Raw genomic sequence first — 21,134 nt, 5'->3', positions numbered from 1 at the left:
CAGCATTACTTATTTAAGCCATTCATTGAAATTTTTGTATTGACTTGTTCACTGTCTGAAATGCTTTTTACTTTATATATTTGTATGCAAATATACAAACAGTAAAAAAAGTTTTTTTACTGTTGTGGTAAAAAAAATTTCTACAATTTTATTTTACGACAGGCTTAACATTTTTCATGGTGCAAGATACTGAAAATGGCATGTAGAATAATAAAGTCGTTTAACTAATTTAATCATTTCCTTCTGTGTATCTCTTCAGGAAATTTAACTGGTAACCACTTCATAGGTAAAAGACAATCTTTAATCTAACAAATTTAAAGTATTCACATTAGGTAGTAAATATGATACTAATATTCTTTCATCTTTGTCATAATATATTTTTATTGAAAGAATATATTGTCTACTTTTTAAAATGGCTTTTGACGTAGACTTAAATAGTTCATCTAGCAATTAGGATACAATATTTTTATAACTATTCCTTAAAAATTATCTAATAAATAAATAAGTAACCAACTAGTTTCTGTTCCATTGAGGAAAAAGAACAGACTAGCTTTCCCATCTGCAGATAACTGTAGTTCTGGAGTCTAAAATTTCATGTTATACAGTATTACTGAAACAATAATAATTAAACACGCTATAAGTAAATAAAATGAAATAATATATATTACTTTAAATAAAGAATACTAAAATCATTTGTAAAAACTGCCGGTTGCTGGAAAATATTTCTCTGTGAAGACTCCTAACTGCATGAAAGCATTCAATTATGTTCTTCAAACAAAAAAGTTAATAAAAATTAACAGAGAAATAAATTTATATATAGGTTATGAAAAAAAAATGCATTCATTTTCTTTTTTATCAGTAAAACAATTATTTATGTGTATACCTAGAGTGTATACCCATTTAGTCCCAGAATTGAGGCCAATAAAAACCACAATGAATTGACAGAATATTTCTTATCTATTCAATATAGTCACCAAATACTTCTCTACATTATTTTTACATTTCTCGTGTAACAAATTGATTGCCCGAGAAAACATTTACCCTGGAATAGCTTTTATAGACATAGTTTTGCTTGAAACTATTCTAAATTTATGAGACATCCTCGAATATTTTCCCTTTTATCACCATTTTTATTTTAGAAAATATAACTAGCCAACTGGTGCTAAATTTGGTAAGTAGGATGAATGGGATAATAATTTTTTTGATAAAACAAAAAACAATTATTGAATAGTGTGTTATCATGTAGCAGAAACTAGTTTTTCCAAAATAAAGGCTCAAATTCACAAGTTCCCCAAACTCATAATTTGTGTGATCAATCGCGTACGTTGTCTTCATTTCTTAATAAAATTTACTCTTTATGTCTTATTTTCTAGTATAAATCCATGATGATTGATACATTTGACATTAGAAAATGCAATTTGCACAATTTTCACTGGGAATTTTCATCACTCATTACCATCCAATTTAAAAAAAATTTTTTGTCTACCATTTTAATGAATTCAATGGATAAAGCAGCTGTTGATGTTTTTGTTCTAATATAAAGTAAGAAACAAAATGGATGTATAGTTTTTTTTTTTTAAATCTTTGAGTAAGATTCTTTGCACTGCCTCTCTTAATCCCTTTCATATTTTCCAACATCTAAACACTCAAAGTTCAATCTTCAATCATATTTTTTGAACTAGTTCTATCAATTTTGTTTTTTAAAATTGAAGTGTAGCCTGTCAGTTTATATTCTTCCACTGTCGCACTTCTGTGAACTATTCTTTATTAAATATTCTTCATTTTACATTACAAGTATTAAAAAAAAATACCCATACCCATGGTAGAAACTTGCCAATTGAGGTGCAATTTTCATTTATATGTTATTAACAATCTGAAGGAATAATTTTAAGTAATTAAATGTATAAAGGTGTGTAGAGTTTCAATTGCATCTATAATTTAAATATTATTTCAGATCATTTTTTATATACAGAATCGCTAGTTAACAAAGATTGATCTCTTTTAGTTAGCCATTTTATTTTTATATAAATAAAAGTATGTTCTGTTTTTTTTTAATCAAAGGTCAGTTGCCTGTTATGATAATGCATTACGGTTGCGTCCAGATTGGACTACTGCCCAGAAAATTAGGTCTACAGTGTTATGTCACCACAAACTAGAATCAGCATTGTATTCGCTTCAAAGGTAATTCCTCTCTGTTGTATTTTAGTTAATAGTAAAGTATGTATGAAACTTATAAATTGTGATTTTTAGCCTATGTATATTTGTATTTAAATTATATGAAAATGTTTATTTTCTAAACTGTACCGATCGATCAACTGGTGTGGGTTGTTTATTATTTACCTATTGCTAAATGCCAACAAACAGCAAGTAGTGAAACTGCTCCCAACATTATTAATTTCATTGATGTAATGGAAACAGTTTAATGAATTGTTTTTTTCTGTTGACTTATATTATTACTTCACATTCATCTTTTTTCAGGATTCTATTGTCTGAGTTATTCTAGTGCTTCAGAATCATCAGATTGTAAGGAATACTATTTGCTGTCTTCCCAAAGAAGAACTGTATAAAAACAAACTCTCATTACTTGTTTCACGGTAAAAAAAAAACTTGTGCGATTTTAATACAATAATATACCGTATTTATTTGAAAATTCATCGTTAGTAATTGTTATTTTTCGTAGGATTAAGAAGTACCATTTAATTATTGTTCAGGAATTTTTTCCTTACAAGTGAAATAAATATGTTTTTATTGTTTCAGATCATTACAAGATATATTAACACAGCTAAGAGATTATTATAATTATCATAAGCAGTGGTTAAAATTGCAAGAAGAATTATCATTACATCAGGCTCCACTTCATGTAAAACTGCATTCATTACAGCATGCTTCATTTAGTACATTACTTTCACATAGAGGTAATATCCACATCCTTGTTTATGTCAATAGTATGTACATTATGTGTAGTATATGTCAATACAGGTGGGCCATGAAAAAATAATCCCACCAACATCTACAGTATAACCTATGTAAGGTCGATATTAAAAAATAACATGCCTGTACTAATCCTCAGAACAATGTTGAAAATTGACTCTGCCTATAGCTAAACACTTTGTGCATGGTTTAACAAGTGCAGGCATACCCTGTGTAAGTTCTGCGGTAATACTTTTAATGCGCATCTTAATATTTTCCTTCAGTTCATAGATTGCACGTGGATTGTTTTGATGCACTCTATCTTTCAACATTTTCATAAATAAAAGTCACATGATGTCAAGTCTTTTGACAACCATTAGCCATTAGTCGTTAGTCTTGTGGCAGCCATTAGCTCTACTCACTGATTGCTCAGCAGTAAACAGTTATGTGACAGGTTGCCCCATTCTGCTAGAAAAATCACTACTCAGGTTCTTCTAGCAAAGTCATCCAAAATGGTCAGGTAAACATCTGTGTTGACTGCGGTGTCAAAAAATATTGGACCAATAATAAACATAGCAAGTACAGCATGCCACACACACCTACCTTCTGGTCATGTAAGAGTACCTCTTGTATTAGGTGTGGATTTTCTAACCATGATCATCTGACATGATAAACATAAACAGGTCCAGTCGACCATCTGCAGCTGTATTTAACAATCTGCAACAAAAAGTCACATGTTTTTCTTTGTCCAATTCCTTCAATTATTGCGTAATTATGGTGCGATATAGTTTCAACTTCAAATTCTTGAGGACACATCTGTAGGTTGTTCTACTCAACCTGTTGCAATAGTTTTTAGGTAGACTTCCAAAGATTACAAAGCATAACTTCAAAAAATTGTGCGCGAAGTTCAGAAGTGCAGACAGATGGTGCCCTGTTCTTTATTGTATTTACAATAGATCTGTTTGACGTCATTTCTTCAGTGATGGCTGAATGCGGTGTTTAGCTGGAACGGGACAATTAGGAAATCTTTTATGGAATAACACCTGTGTTTCCTTCAAAGAACTATTTCTTGTGTTCAACAATACAATATTCACTCGTTAGTATTGAATACATAGCTAATGCCCACAGAACATAACACACCTCACCTTCTCGATCTCAGCAGACAACTGATGGAACATTGAAGAGGGATGATCACGTGACTCATGGAAGGAGAGTTCTTATTTAGGAATGTACATCTACCTTTCTTCCAATTTTCCATTCCAGTCTCGTGTACATGAACTTATGATGATAATGTTCTGTTCAATAATTCCATGTTCTGACAGAGCTAGTTTTTTATTGTCCATCCTATATTTTGTAATATTTGTTTATTCAGTGTGTGTGATTCATTATTACTTTTGCTGCAGCATGATAATGAAATCATTGATTTTTTTATAATTTTATATATATATATAGTATTTATTTTGATAAAATCGATCCTTTCAGGAATCATATTCCTGTGTACTATATAAATTATATTAATCTGATCAATCCAAGTACAGATTAATAACAAAATAGGATGACACCTACCTTATTCCATAATCTAAGCAAGAGCGCTTTTGCGATTACCTTACACCATCAGTTGCTCTATATAAGTTTTCAAATCGTTCATTACAAATTACACATTAAAATTAAAAACCCTACTATACATGAGATTTAAAATTGTTAAAAGATCATTTTCCAATAAATCAAAACAGAAATAAAACTAATTTTTTTTATTTTAAATTCAAAAATCTTAAATTGAAAATTGCTTATATATAAAATATGAACTCATTATTAAAATTAAATTAAAAGTCAAAATTAAAATCAATAATAAAAATAAAATAGAAATCCATGTAGCAATACGTGTATTATTTTTTAAATGTTTTATTAAATGGTTATTTGTCTGGTATGCAGGTTTAAATAAATTTTTATTTATTTAACAGGCATTATTACAGTATACTACCATTTATTAAATGACGCTATATAAAATTTCAGACAGATTCATGGGTTAGTTTTTATTGGTGTTTTGATACAAAGGAGAAAGAACAATATCGATCTGTAATTTGCTTCTTTTTTTTATGGAAAAACGTGCGTAGAAATAAAAGTGAAGTTGGATTCTGTCTGTAGGGACTCTTCACCATCTATGACAACTGTGAGATATTGGTTTAACAAATTTAAATGTGGGTACATCTGTTTTTGATGAGGAGTGTCCAGGACACCCAGCATATGTGGCTACTAAGGATATCATTGAAAAGGTCCATGATATATTCTTGCTGATCACCGATAGAAAGTGTATGAAGTACCAGAGGCTGTAGGTGTGTTGTATGGAATGGCAATAAACAGTCTACATGATAAGTTAAGAATGAGAAAGCTGTTGGCATGATGGATGCTGTGGTTGCTCACTTCGGACAACAAGCAGATATGGCTGTCAACTTCGAAGCAGCGTTTGGACCTTTTAAAGAGAAATCTGTAGAAGTTTTTACGTCAAGTTGTCACCATTAATGAAACCTGGATCCATTACTGTACATCACAGACCAAACGACAATCAAAACAATAGGTTTTCCAGATGAATCTGCTCCAAAGAAGTCCAAGACAGGAAAGGTCATGGCTATGATTTGTTGAGAGTGAAGGGAATAATCCTCATAGACTTCCTGGAAAAAGGAAGCACAATCATGTACTACAGTGAATTATTGGACCAATTCAACGAGAAATTGAAACTGACACGACCCCACTTGGCAAATAAAAAAATGCTGTTTAATCATGAAAATGCACCAGCTCACTCATCTGGAATCATTGCAGCCAAATTTCATGAATTTCACTACAAATTGCTGTCACATCTACCATACTCACCTGACCTGGCTCCCTTTGACTTCTTTTTGTTCCCCAACATGAAAACATGGTTTGCAGGAAAAACATTGTGCTCAAATGAAAAGGTGATTGTTGAGACAGAAGCCTATTTTGAAGAGTTTGACAAGTTGTATTTTTAGAGGGTTTAAAAAAATGGAATGGAATAGAGGGTTTAGATGGAATTCATATGGAATTCTAATTAAAACACTGTATAATTGCTGTATTTGATAATACAGCAATCCAGGATTACAATTAAATTGTAGTGATTCCTCTACACATTACTCTGATTAAACTGGACATATTCATCATAGATATGAAGCGCATATACAAGTAATATACATAACAATTAAATTTTGCCAATCGTAGAAATATGACCATACAAAGGAATACCCACAACATGAAAATTATGCATGCAGCTCATAAAAACTAAAATCTCAATGCTCTTGAACAATATGGGATTTGCTAACAAAAGGTTTGACAAAAACACAAATTAGATGAGCAAATACAGTGTATGCCAAATATTATTTGATTGCATAGTTAAGGGCTTTCATAGCTTTTTTAAGTTGAACATTATTAACAACAGCACTTCTAGTAAATCCGTTGAAGAAAATTGCTGTTAATTATCTTTGAAAGGTCCTATGGAAGAAAACGTTCAAGGATTTTGAAATCATTTAATAATTTTAAAGCGTTACTAAATATTGTAATTCTTGTTTGATGTTTTATTGACAACTGATTTTAATATAAGTTTATTCAGTAGGTTGATAATATCCATATAAAGAAGTTTTAAGATGAACTGGAAAAGAGAAAAGCTATAAAAAATCGCGTAAAAAAAATGTTTATACATTATATATTAAAGATCAGATATGAAGGGCCCAAGAGCCCTGACATCTGGTGACATTGACTTTACATAATACTATTACAGTACATCAATATTACACTCTTCAGATTCACAAAAATATGAAAAAATAGTTAGAGAAATCAGTATCATTATGCACAGTATTTTATTTGCATTAATAGAAGGGATGTAGAAATAGGCATATTTTATTTTATTTTTGTTATATTTTAATTATATAAAATAAACTGTAAAAAGTAATTCCTTTTTACAACTCAAACGCAAGTATTTTCTTTTGTTAAACCAGGGTAGTTACATATAACCCATACATTAAAAATAAATTAAAAAATGTTTTCTTAATTCTCTCTAATAATCCAGATAAAATTATAATTAAATTTCTAATTTAAAAAGTATCAGACTAAGTTAATTTCTTGAAAATATAGAAAAGATTAATTACAATTAAATTTATATATATAAAATAAAAAAAAACAGCACACGTTCCCAAGTGGTCACATCCAAGTACTAACCATACCCAATGTTGCTTAACTATGATGATCAGACAAGAACTGCTGTATTCAATGTTGTATGCCCGTTAGCAGGAGCGAAGGTCTGAAGGCCCCTGTTCACAAGCGATCCAAATCTGAGCGCCTTCACTTAAGCCTGACAGGTTTAAAATATTAGAGATTCTAATATAATTTATTTTTAAAATCCAAAAACATGATAAATGTGTGATGTTAGATTTGAAGTAGCGTAGTGCGTATATTTAATAGAATTACATTTTTGTATATACACAGATTTTTTCTTTTTGTTGCATTAGGTAGAAAATGTATGCCATTGCTGCAAGATACTGGAGGCACTGTATTGACCTGTGATGCCAGAACTGATGTTAGCCAAATGTCAAATAATCTTGTTATTGATATTAATCTATCTTTACAGTTACTTCTAAAAAATGTTGAATCACAGGTAAATATATTAAACTGACTTAGAAGTTTTCATCCTAAATTATTTTTTTGAACTGTATAGCATTACATTAAAGACAACTAAAACCAAAAGTACAATATGAAATATGTTGATAATTTTAATTTAATAATAATGTAGAAGTTTTTAAACCTATGCGTATGCTGATTGACATAAAATATATATTTTATTTTTAGGAATGACTGTGATCACGAAGTGTACGAATGGTTCATATAAAATCGGTAAATGACTGTTTTTTCTTTAATGATAAAACTAAAGTTTAGAAAAATTAAAACTTATTTATTCAGTTACCATGAGTAGTCAAAATGTGCAGTTTATAGGAAATGGTTTTTTATGAAATTTACTAAATTTGAATTACGTATTCAATAGGTAAACCGGTCAGTCATTCCGCTAGTAAAATTATGCTAAAAAAAGTATGACAAGCATTTTACTATTTTTGAGAGGTCTAGTAAGAATTTTTCCAGATGGGTTACGGGTAGGTTTTAGATTTACACTCAGATGAAGATCCTTAATTTTAATAGGGAATGCAAATGGAAGGATTGATGATTTACAAACAATTTATTCTGATATACTACTTGGAGGTTGTTTTGGTCAGCAACTTACCCCCAAAGATGTGTTGAATATTAAGGGATGGAAGGTTTTAAAATTATGTTAAACATTTAGTGTGATAATATTAGAAGTGAGGGAACAAGGGGAATTTATTTAACTCACGGGGGAGGGAAGTGGCATGTTATAAACAGTTTAGGTAAGGTTGTTTTAATGTACAGGAGATGCTAAGTGAGCGTAAGGCATTTATTGTGGAACAGGCAGTCTTGGTTTGAAGGTGAATATGTCAAGGCAAGGAAGAAGATATTTCAATTTTATAGCGTTTTAAGGAAAAACAATTTGAATGTATTTAGAACATTATTTAACAATGCTCCCTCTATGAATCATAAAACCTTGCTGATGGTAAGGGGACTTGAGTGCTCAGTGAAACAGAGTAGCTGGAGCCATATGGCTCCACAGTGCAGCCATATCGAAGAGATATCTGTTGAGAGCCAGAGTAAAGAATGATTCTTGAAAGTAGTTGTTGAAGGCGTAGGTCAGGAGGACTTAAACAGCCATATAATCATCTTCTGAGTACTGCACAGCTGAAAGCTATGGAAAACTACAGCTGCTTTTTTCCAAGAAAATGTAACTCTTTATAGTTACAAAGATAGAGGCACATTCCTTGGTAAAATATTTCGGAGGTAAACTAGTCTCCCGTTCGGATCTCAGGTGGGGACTACTAAGGAACGGGTCACCAGAAAATAAAAAAATAACATTCTACAAATCAAAGCATGGAATGCTAGAAGTTTAAAAAAGGTTGGTAGGTTAGAAAATTTAAAGAGGGAAATGGATTGATTAAATGTAGATATAGTAGGAATTAGCGAGGTTTGGTGTGAAGAGGACAACAACTTCTGGTCAGGTGATTTTAGAATAAGTAACTGCTTCAAATAACGGGTAGGTAGGAGTAGGTTTCATAATTAACAAGAAGATAAGGAAGAAAGTAGAGTATTTCAAAATGCAAAGAGATAGAATCATTGTAATAAGGATGAAATCAATCGTTGATGACAACGATTGTTAACGCCTATATGCCTACAAGTGTGAATGATGATGATGAGATAGAGTGTGTATACAAAGAAATTGACAAAGCAATTAAACACATAAAAGGGAATGAAAATTAATAAATAATCGGAGATTGGAATGCAAGCATTGAAAAAGTCAAAGAAGGAAATATTTGAGTGAATTTGGGCTGGGCAAAAGGCATGAAAGAGGGGACCAACTTATTGAGTTTTGCACTAAGTATAATTTAGTAATTGCCAACATCCAGTTCAAAAATCATAATAGAAGAAAATACCCGTGGAAAAAACCAGGTGGTACTGTAAGATATCAGATAGATTATATCACGGTTAAACAAAGATTTAGAAATCAACTCATTGACTGCAAAGCTTACTCTGGAGCAGAGATTGATAGTGACCATAATTTAGTTATAATGAAAATCAGATGAATTTGTGGAATTTAGAGAAGCTTGAGGAAGAGGAGGTAAAGAAGATTTTTGAGGAGGACATTGCAAGACGTCTGAGTAAAAAAGATAAGGTAGAAGATGTAGAAGAAGAATGGGAGAAGGTTAAAAAGGAAATTCTTAAATCAGCAGAAGCAAATTAGGCGGAACTGGTAAATTAAGAGAACTGGTAGAAAACCTTGGATCTCAGAGTATATATTACAGCTGATGGATGAACGTAGAAAATATAAGAATGCTAGTGATGAAGAAAGTAAAAGGAACTATTGACAATTAAGAAATACCATAAACAGGAAGTGCAAACTAGCCTAAAGAATAGTGGAGTAAAGAAAAGTGTTCAGAAGTGGAAAGAGAAATAATCATTGGTAAAATAGACTGAGTATAGAGAAAAGTTAAGGAAAATTTTGTGGTACATAAATTAAAATCTAATATTGTGTTAAACAAAGGTGATACACCGATTTATAATACGAAAGGAAAGGTCGATAGGTGGGTGGAATATATTTTAGAGTTAATGGATAAGCAAAGATTTAGAAATCAACTCGTCGACTACAAACTTACCCCAGAGAAGACGTTGATAGCGACCATTATTTAGTGATAATGAAATGTTGATTAGGATTTAAAAACCTGAAGAAAAGGTGTCAGATGAATCGGTGAAATTTAGAGAAGCTTGAGGAAGAGGAGGTAAAGAAGATTTTTGAAGAGGACATAGCAAGAGGTCTGAGTAAAAAAGATAAGATAGAAAATGTAGAAAAAAAATTTGAGAATGTTAAAAAGGAAATTCTTAAATTAGCAGAAGCGAACTTAGATGTAACAAAGAGAATGGATAGAAAACCTTGGATGTCAAGGGATATATTGCAGTTGATGGATGAACGTAGAAAATAGAATGCTCTAGCGATAAAGAAAGTAAAAGGAACTATTGACGATTAAGAAATACCATAAACAGGAAGTGCAAACTAGCAAAAGAAGAGTGGATTAAAGAAAAGTGTTCGGAAATGGAAAGAGAAATGATTATTGGTAAAATAGATGGAGCATACAGGAAACTTAAGGAAAATTTTGGGGTACATAAATTAAAATCGAATAACGTGTTAAACAAAGATGGTTCACCGATTTATTATATGAAAGGAAAGGTTGATAGGTGGGTGGAATGTATTGAAGAGTTGTACAGAGGAAATGAATAGTGGTGTTATGGAGGGAGAAGAGGAAGGTAAAGAGGATGAAAGGGGAGAAGCAATACTGAGATGAATTTAAGAGAGCATTAAAAGATTTGAATGGCAGAAAGACTCCTGGAATAGACAGAATACCTGCAGAATTACTGTGCAGTGCTGGTGAGGAAGTGATAGATAGATTATACAAACTGTGTAATATTTACAAAAAAGGGAAAGTTCCATTAGACTTCAAAAAGAGTTTTTCATGATACCAAAGAAAGCAGGAGCAGATAATTGTGAAGAATACAGAACAATTAGATTAACTAGTCGTTCATCAAAAATCTTAACTAGAATTCTGAACAGAAGAATTGAGAGGTTAGTGGAAGAAGTGTTAGGAGAAGAACAATTTGGTTTCAGGAAAAGTATAGGGACAAGGGAAGCAATTTTAGCACTGATTAATAGTAGAAGGAAGATTAAAGAAAAACAAACTAACATATTTGGCATTTATAGAACTAGAAAAGGCATTAAAAATAGGTCTACAATAACGTAGTCTCAAATCAATTGTTCAGCATTTTAAAAAAATTAGGGTTAAGTACAGAGATAGTAGAACAATTGCTAACATTTACAGGAACCAAACAGCAACAGTAATAATTGAAGAACATAAGAAAGAAGCCGCAATAAAAAAGCAAGTCTGACAAGCATGTTCCCTATCCCCGTTACTTTTTAATCTTTACATAAAACTAGCAGTTAATGGGGTTAAAGAACGGTTTAGATCCAGGGTAACAGTACAAGGTGAAAAGATGAAGATGTTATGATTTGCTGATGATATAGTAAGTTTAGCTGAAAGTAAAAAAGATTTAGAAGAAACAATTAAAGGCATGGATGAAGTCCTACGCAAGAACTACCGCATAAAAATAAACAAGAACAAAACGAAAGTAATGAAATGTAGTAGAAATAAAATGTAGATGAACCACTGAATATAAAAATAGGAAGAGAAAAGATTACGGAGGTAGAAGAATTTTGTTACTTGGGAAGTCAAATTACTGAAGATTGATGAAGCAGGAGCGATATAACATGCCGAATAGCACAGGTGAAATGAGCCTTCATTCAGAAATATAATTTGTATACATCAAAAATTAATTTAAACATCAGGAAAATATTTTTGAAAGTTTATGTTTGGAGCGTAGCTTTAAATGGAAGTCAAACTTGGACAATTGGTGTACCTGAGAAGAAAAGATTAGAAGCTTTTGAAATGAGGTGGTATAGGAGAATGTTAAAAATCAGACGGGTGGATAAAGTGACAAATGAAGAGGTGTTGCAGCAAATTTATGAAAAAAGTAGCATTTGGAAAAATATAGTTAAAAGAAGAGACAGACTTATAGGCCACAATTAAGGCATCCTAGAATAGTCGCTTTAATATTGGAGGGGCAGGTAGAAGGGAAAAATTGTGCAGGCAGGCAACGTTTGGAATATGTAAAACAAATTGTTAGGGATGTAGGATGTAGGGAATGTATCGAAATTAAACTACTGGCACTAGACAGGGAATCTTGTAGAGCTGCATCAGACCAGTCAAATGACTGAAAAAAATGATTGAAATGTCTGAAAAATATAAAAAAATTAACAATGCTATCAATTATTTAAATCGTCATGTCATTGGAAACTGTTAGTTTACATTATGGTGTAGTTGGTAAATTTTAGCATATTAAGAATTCAAAGGACTTTTAGGAAACTGTAAGGAAATTTAAGGGTTCATCAATATCAACCTGAAATTTGGAATAAATACTTTAATGCTTTATTAAGAAGTTTAATGTTTCCGTGAATGCTGTTGCTGTATGTTGTAAATATGGAGTTGGATCAAATTGATCACATTTGGGAGTTGAAATGGGCTTTAAGTAAGGCTAAATGTAATACATTGAAGCCAGATAAAATTCCTGTTAAATTCTATAAGAATGCTGATGATGGCTGTGTGCAGTCTGTCCTGAAGCTGATTTACTAAATTTTTTAGGGATAGGTTAGATGTTGCGCAAATTCCGAATGGGTGGTACCTAAAATGTCCACAAAAAATAAATTTTCTTTGAACACTATAGTAAAACGAGAAGTTCTCTTACGTAGTGTATCCATAGTAAAAAGAGAAATTTAGCAGATTTGTTACTAGGAACAAAACATGCGCCTAATGCATTAATGTAGAGACCAAGAAACAGTCCAAAGAATGGATACACTTATGTTCACCTAACAAATAAAAGTTAGTCAGGTGCTATGAAACTGAATAAAGATAGATGGTTGCAGTGTTTTGGGGCTGAAAAGAAATATTTCTTATAGAATTCATGAAACCTGCAACTACACAATTCAGGAGTTTATTTTGAAATGCTGAAGAAAATTAGGTCAACATTCCTAAACAGGTGACTTGAAATGCTCTAAAGAAGAGTTACTCTACACGCCAATGTATGGTTCCACAAATAAGCTGTGACCAGTCAGATAATTTTCAGCCATCCTGCTACAGCCCAGAAGATGATTGAATGTCTAACCAGCACTTTGAAATCAATGAGGAGCTCATGGATGATGGGTAGAATTAATAACTGGCTGGAAATAATCAAGTAAATTGTTTGATAAGGGTCTACAGAAGTTAGGTTGCTAGAAAAATAGAGTAGATACGTAAGTATTATTCTAAAATTTTGTAGGAGAGGATGGAGATTGATTGCTAGACCATTAATTGGCTTATTGCTACCTACAATATTCTGTAGAGGTTCATTAACCCCTAGATTAAATGTTAGCAGTACAAACACTACTTCAGACACCAGGTAAAACTACTACTCATCTGTATGTTAATGCTCTCTAGACTTTCACAAGTAATAACTGTATGTAATCAAATCACTGTCTCTCCTTCCTTTTTTTAACCCGCTTATTTGAAGTCAGTTTTAGGCGAGCCCTTGTATTACAAGTCACTGTTTGTGCTTCTCATAATAATTTTCATGCAAGATTCTTTCATGACTAAACATCCCCAAAATTGAGTTCTTATGAGCAACTCATATGACTTTTGATCATATTAATGAGTATTATTGATATGTATCTGATTTAAATTTATATATATATATATATATGTTTATAAGTGTGTGGTTGTTGCAGGTGATTCATAGATACATGAGCAAACCTTTTCCCCTAAGATACCTTTGATTGATAAATGCTTTATAAATCGTTTTGTTGTTTGTTTAATGTTATGTATAAAGGTACTTTTAAAGTTTGAGAAATCTATAAATTGACAAATTGTTTATCATTGAAAATTACTTAATTATTTATTTTTATTAGATAACAAATACGTAAATAAGAAAAATATTAAATTATTTTCAGGCACAAATGATTAACGAACATTTACCTCATCCACTGAAAGAAACACGACTGGGCTTATTAAAAGTCCCACCACCTATATCTGAACAACAAGAAATAGATGAAGAAGAAAGCAGTCTTGAAATTTTTATTGACAACTCTGTTCAGTCAGCTGGGACTGGTGATAGCAGTACTATTAATGTAGAAACTGAATTATTTACTAATATGCAGCATGCAGATGATAAATTGGATAGTCAAGGGAAAAAACTGATAGCTAATAATGACAAAGAAGCAACAGTGAATCTTGATAAAGAAATTTTACAAATTGAAACAAAATTAAAAGATATTACTGGAAGTTATATTAATCAAGAGTATATACCATTTCTTGAGGAATATCGACAGGTAGGTAAGAATTATTTACAAAATTAATTTATTTGCAGGTTGACGTGGTACTTCATAAATTATTGCATAAGCTGAATGCCAAAATTTTTTGTTAATCAAAATGGTATTCCTTAAATTCCCCCTCTGTAGTATTTACTCCCCTTCCCATTTAATAATGTAATTTGTGCTTAAACATTTATTTTTTTTAATTCACCACATAAGCTTGATGCTTGTGTATGGGAATGGAATGAAAATTTTATAGCATATGAAAAATGCTGTGCGTTACTGGGATTTAACCCAGGACATTCTGAATGAATGGCTGAGATGCTATAGCTCTACCACAGAGTTAAATATTAATTTTTAGCTTATAAAAAATACTTGTAAATGATTTAAGATAATCTTCAGAACTATAAATCTCCAAAATTAATTGTTTGCAGTACCTGTAAAGTTTTATTGTGCATATTTATCTCGGATATTCTTCCAGTTTTTATGAAACAAAAACCAAAGTTGAATCGATGATTTAATCAAGTATAATTATAATTAACTTTCACTGAAACCTTCATTTGTGGTTAATCCACCTCTTTTTTGTCTTTGTTAAGCCAAATTTGTCAGAAAAATTGTGAAGCAAATGCAAAAATGTTAAATGCTTGGGGATTTTTATAATTCTTTTTCAAAAATAATTTTTTTTTTCTTTTTTGAGTAAATTGAGAAACCCAGGTATATCCAAAAATTATGTATACTTTTAAAAAATGTACTTTAAAAAAGCAATCATTATTTTAATGAAACAAAATATGAATATCATAAATGCTGTTTGTTCTATTTTGTATTTTAAAGCAAATTCTCTTTATGATCAAAGGTGATTTAAGATAGAAATCACATGTCTGCCTTATTAACCATTACCACTGATTAACATTGAACTACTTATCCTAAGTGGTAGCAAATAAGAACTAGGACGTAGGCATTGCAAAGCAACTAAATTAAACTGTTTGTTGTAATATATTAATTGTTATTAATTATAATTCTTGCTAGGTTTGTTGATTTTTCTTGATTTAATAATTTAAAACTTGTTTGTTAGGTCACCAGTGTAATAAATGGAGAATGTCATTCTAGTTGTCACAATGATGGTACGTAGCATTATTTCATTAATAAAAAATTTATCTCTCTTTTATGAACCATCAAGACATCATTTGATGATTGCTATTAATCTGATTTATAATTACCTTTTATTAACTCATATGTGACAAGCGGTCCAAGAAAAACACTTGTTACTTTACTGTTTTTGCCTCAGTCTTGTTAGTGCAGCTATAGCATTCTTTTATTTGTTTAATTCTTAATCAACTTTCATAAATTTTATGAAGAAATATTTTTTTAATGGTTAGGAAAATTTGCCTTCTGGCAAAAGTTACTAGTTGTAAACACAGTGTTATCAGCTGAGAAAAATTTTTTTCAATATGCATTATAAATGTACAAATACCTTTTAATGAATTGAAATAGTAAATATATAGTAAGATTTAGTGTCTGTTAATCTGGTTTTAATGATATCCTGTCCTGCTAATTGACCATTAGAACAGTATAGATTTTGTGCATATATTAACATCATTTCTTATATGTAACTTTACTCTTAACTCAATATAAAAAAGTTATAACAACCATTTTTTGATGTTAATCACTTTTTTTTAATTTTTTTTTTCTAGGGAAGAAAAGTTTGAACTGAAATAATAAGCCACAAATTTTTATAAAGAATTAAATAGCACAGCCTCAGCTGTACTTCAGCATCAGTCATTCGCACATTTACTTAATGGTTAGGCTTCAAAATATTAATCAATTTTTCAAAATTTTGTTATAAAATTGTTATATATTTAGGTTTATATATTTAGATTATTGCCATATATTTAGGTTTAAATGTGACATATCCTAGGAAATAATAAGAATGTACTAGACCGGGTATTGTTATTTCTAAGAAGAATCAATTTACTTCATAAAATTTATTGTTAAGCAGCCATAAATTTTGATTTTATTTTGTAAGTTCGTGTTGTATATTTTATCTTAATGGTTTCGTTTCTTTCATTATTTTAGTTTTAATCCTATTATTATATTAGTTTTCATCTTAGTTTTAACCTTATTTTATTAATATTTTAATCTCTTGAGGAGGGGCATTTTTGTTACTTTTTTGGCTCGGGTAATGATAAGAAAAAGTGTTCACCCAAAAAAAATAAACTTTTTAAGAAACTGAATAATCATCATAATTACTGTGTTCATGGTTCATGATAAGTTTTGGTTGTTATTTACTAGTAGAAGTAGCTTTTATTTGTTTAGTTTATATATGTTATCTTTTATACGTAGCTTTTATGTGTTTGCTAGTTGTAATATGTTATACATTCCTGTGTGAAAATAATAATTGATTTAGTAAATTACTGACTATAAATTCATTTTGTGTCTCAGGGTAATAGCATCTAAATTTATTAACAGTTTTTTCCTCCATAAAATCAGCATCACTATTACCACATTCCAGCATGTCTTGTGCAATCTGTTCCTTTTCATTTTGTTCATGAGCGAAAAATTTTGGAACAAATTTTACCTATACATCCTGATGTCATCCATTAAAATTGATTACACTGAGCCAGTTGAAATTCCTACTTCATCTTCAACCTCTTTAATTATTCAACAATCATTTATCACAATCTGTCAAACGTACTTGATGTTTTTTAGGATTTTTTGCAGGTGAAAGTTCTGCAAAATGTTTGAATCTGCATTATTGTCGTCTCTTGCTTGTATGTGATCAAATTTCTGACAAAATTGAATGCAGATTATCTGTGCTTAACCTATTCAATCTTTTTGAAAACATGACGAGCACTACTTTCACAGCTGTTAAGTACCAATTGGCTGCAATGGCAGCAAAACGGTGAAACATATGCAACCAGTTTGAATCAAGGTCACATTCGATCACAATCCCTCTCACAATTGGTTATGCTCCAATTGGTTAATGCAATAAAAAATAAGGTCTAATACTTCTTGATCTCACCTCATATTTTCTATAGAATGCCTCATTACATTATACTGTATAACAATTAATTTATATATTTGACTTACCATAAAAACATAATTTAAATTGCCAATGAATGGTACAAGATAGGCTTATGAATGAGAAATTATATATTTTTTTTTTATTTACAGTGTAGTTATAACAAAAACTATTTACAGCTTTTCAAAACATCAAATTTCTCTATGGTAAACATCTTCATTAGATATCCCTTTCCTTTCAACAGTTTGCTTATGTCATTCTGAGTTTTCCATGTTCAGTATTGAGTTTGAATCCTTACCAAAACCTTCTAAGCTTCCTTTTTTATTCTTTCTACATACATAAAGTTTCTTATAGTAATGTTTTAGTTACCACTTTACTCAATTCTGGGCAGAATGGTTAATTATCCTGATCAGAGAGTCCTTCTGCAGACTGATCATTCCCTTCCACCATTAGTTTTTCATCATTTTTTCTTTAGATAGGTCTAATGGAAATTTGGTAGTTGGTGTCCTAGCTCCATGTATGGCAACTCTTCCTGTAACTGTCTATGACAACTCTGTTGTGGAGGTTAATCCACATAGGTTCTGTTTCTTATCTGGGGATTGCTTAGTTTAATCAATTTTAACTAATAAGCTGGAAAAAGGGTTGTTAAGAAATGTATTTTCATTAAAATTAGCAGAAATGTCTGCAGTTATGTTACTAATGAATACAGTTATTCAGATAAGCATAGTAGACTGGAGACTTAAACCTCTGTAGTTTTTCTGTCCGTAGCACTATGAAGTAACTTAAAAACTCCTCTTTTTGACAAACTGTTGAGATTCTTACCAGTTTTACTGGAAATTCTTTTTTTCTTCACAACCCTTTTTCCATCTTATTATTAACTCTACAAAACTACAAATTTACTACATTATTGGTTAAAATGCTCGGTTTGCAAAAATAAAATTTCCTGTCTTCACTGATAGCTAAAGTAGTAATTTTTCTTAAGATGGCCACTTGCAAATTATGTTCAGTAAAATATTAAAAGTTGCTTGAACAGTTATCGAAATCTCTTTTATTAAGTATTAACACTTTTTTTTTAACAAAGATATTATCCAGTAGTTAGGAAAATTTCAATGTTCCATAACAAAATTATTATGCAGAAAAAACTATAATACAGTTCAAAACTTAACATTAGCTGTTTCACAAAATATAACTCTTCAATGATTTGCATTTTTTTATGCATACACTAGCGGATGAGATGCCTATTAAGTGAAGCTTAAACATCAAAAACCCAAAATCAACCACTTTATTTAACAACTCCTGCAGAGAAAGATTTCTTTTATTTTTATTTATATAAAATCATGTCTGTGTATTACTAATATTATAATAGAAACATTTTGAGAATCCTATCATTGCTATTAACTACTTTTTTCTGGTTGTACATTAAAAAGGAAGTAAATAAAGTGTGTGTGTGTATGTGTTTTAAATTGGGTAAAGATCATAAGTTTCACTAACTGTATGACACAATTAAAGAAACTACATTAACTGTTCATTTCACCATTTGTGGTGAAACATCATACCCATTTTTCATGTAAAATTCAATTTTACTAATTCTTATATCTTTTTGTACTTAAAGATATGATTCATGCTTATGCTAGTAACAAAAAGTATCATAATAGAAATACACTTAAATAACAACTTAAGTTTTTTAATTACAATTTTTTTTTTTCAGTTAATTCTTGTCCAAGAATTGAGCTTGAAGATAAAAGGCAGGTAAATAAATACATTATAATTAGTTAAGTTTTTGTTTTTATTAGGAATGAGCAGACTCTTAATTTAGTTCTTAATTGAGTTAGATAGGGAAATTTTCTTGTTTATGGGAGTTTTATAAAAATAGCTTGCAGTAACTTTGCAGAAATGTGTTATATATAAATTATTACGTTTTTATTTATCACTTTTGTGAAAAACAGCAACCGGGTGTGCTGTAATGTTCGTCAGTATGTTCTATGTCCTTCCGACTGACAAAATCAGGACCTTACAGCAGCATCCTGAACTTAGGAAGCAGCCAGATAATACAAGGCACCATTGTCTGATGAATAAAGAAGCCTTTTGTATGTAAAGAATTCTGTGCTTGACCAAGAAATAGGATTACGTGTGACAAACGAGTAGCAGTATTATTGAGATGTAATAGCCATTTGCATGATTCCCGTAGGTTAGGTCTGTTACACTGAACTGCATCAAAAGTTGATACAAAACCTCCAGTTATAATAAAAAAATTCTGCTATAAAAAGAAAATCTAGCATCATTCACTTGACACTTATCTTCCTTTCTTCAGTCTTAAATGTGATGGGGTGACCTTCACTGTTTTAGTTTCTGGTAAAGAAGATTCAGCAAAGATTATCAAAGCCTTAGAGAAGTTGGATATTTAGTGCACACTCCAGTATATACTATATAACATCAAAACAAATATTTTTCAGTTAAAGCAAAAGCATCTTTTACACGCATTGCATAGTACTCGCTTTCTCAAATGATCTGTTTAAATCATGTCTACAGAACCATCACTAATCCCAGGATGGTCACCCAAACAACTTTCCATAATCAAAAACTGTTTATATTGTTAATGATGTTTGGGTTGCGGCTTTTTGATGATCTACTAGTACACTGGTCATACTCAACTCGACTTCAGCCATTTTGAAAATGTTTATGTCGCTCTTTAATTCCTATAAACTCCATTCATTCATTCTTAAATCTTAAAAATTATTTCTCTTTGGGTACCACCAAGCTTGTTGCAGAACATTGATACAGTAACATTGTTCAACATTTTCTATCATTATGAACCAAATAAAAATAAAATGTTACACTAGCACGTACAGTGGCTGTTGGACAACAACTGTTATGCTCTGTGAAATTAAAAAAAAAACATGCATACACAGCATGCATGCAAGTACTGCATTCAACCAAATTTTATCCCGTGTATTTAAATACTTCTCAAAAAAAAGTATCTGATGCTTTTTGAACACGCCTATTACAGTACCTTGGTGAACGTTCATAGTGAAGAATGTAGCAGCTGGCTGTCTAATAATAGATGATTTGACTGAAAAAGTTGATGAAAAAATGCAATAAAACTGACTCTTCACCGTATCGCAGTTGTCTTTGAAGTTTCGCATCTTTGATTTATGAAGTTCAAACTGAAAAATTAATCTGTAAAAAATTATGTGCCAGTGCTGAAGATGTTACTTGACAAACGCAAGAAAAAAAATCTTGCTGCGGTGCATGAATTTTTACGATATTACAAAAATGAAGGTGATGAATTGTTTGATCGCATCGTTACTAGAAATGAAACTGGGATTTGTTATTCAAACATCGAGACAAAGCGGCAGTCAACGCGTTTGCAGCATTCACCATCGGACTGAAAAAGTTCAAACAAGAATGTTCGGTAAAGAAGTTTATGGCTGCCGGTTGTCAAGTTTTTAGTGATTGTGGAACTACTGTGAATGCCAAAACATTAACAAATCTTAGAAAAGCTATAAAAAACAAACGACTTGGGACGCTATCAAGCAGAATTTTGTTTTCTCTTGGCAATGTCAGGCCACACATTGAAAATCTTCAATCATTCATCTTATGGCCCAGACTCAGCTCTCGGCAATTATTTCCTTTTTCTTC

General features: G+C 30.9%; 1 protein-coding gene across 2 annotated transcripts in view; it reads left to right on the top strand.

Moving 5' to 3' along the window:
- LOC142320425 (tetratricopeptide repeat protein 17) overlaps window positions 1-21,134 on the top strand; it is a 55,566-nt gene that overhangs the window by 11,564 nt on the left and 22,868 nt on the right. Inside the window, exons 6-11 of one of the 2 annotated variants that reach the window (XM_075358169.1) lie at window positions 2,062-2,181; window positions 2,758-2,915; window positions 7,425-7,570; window positions 14,117-14,494; window positions 15,549-15,597; window positions 19,204-19,244. In XM_075358169.1, coding sequence (XP_075214284.1) covers window positions 2,062-2,181; window positions 2,758-2,915; window positions 7,425-7,570; window positions 14,117-14,494; window positions 15,549-15,597; window positions 19,204-19,244 — 892 coding nt within the window. Of the gene's footprint in view, window positions 1-2,061; window positions 2,182-2,757; window positions 2,916-7,424; window positions 7,571-14,116; window positions 14,499-15,548; window positions 15,598-19,203; window positions 19,245-21,134 lie in introns of both variants that reach the window. The other variant, XM_075358170.1, reaches the window with a different exon arrangement.

This window comes from Lycorma delicatula, chromosome 2 (assembly GCF_047948215.1).
Source record: "Lycorma delicatula isolate Av1 chromosome 2, ASM4794821v1, whole genome shotgun sequence".
In the NCBI taxonomy this organism is placed as follows: domain Eukaryota; kingdom Metazoa; phylum Arthropoda; class Insecta; order Hemiptera; family Fulgoridae; genus Lycorma; species Lycorma delicatula.
Note: the sequence above shows the minus strand (reverse complement) of the source record. Positions and strands in the feature narration are given on the sequence as shown.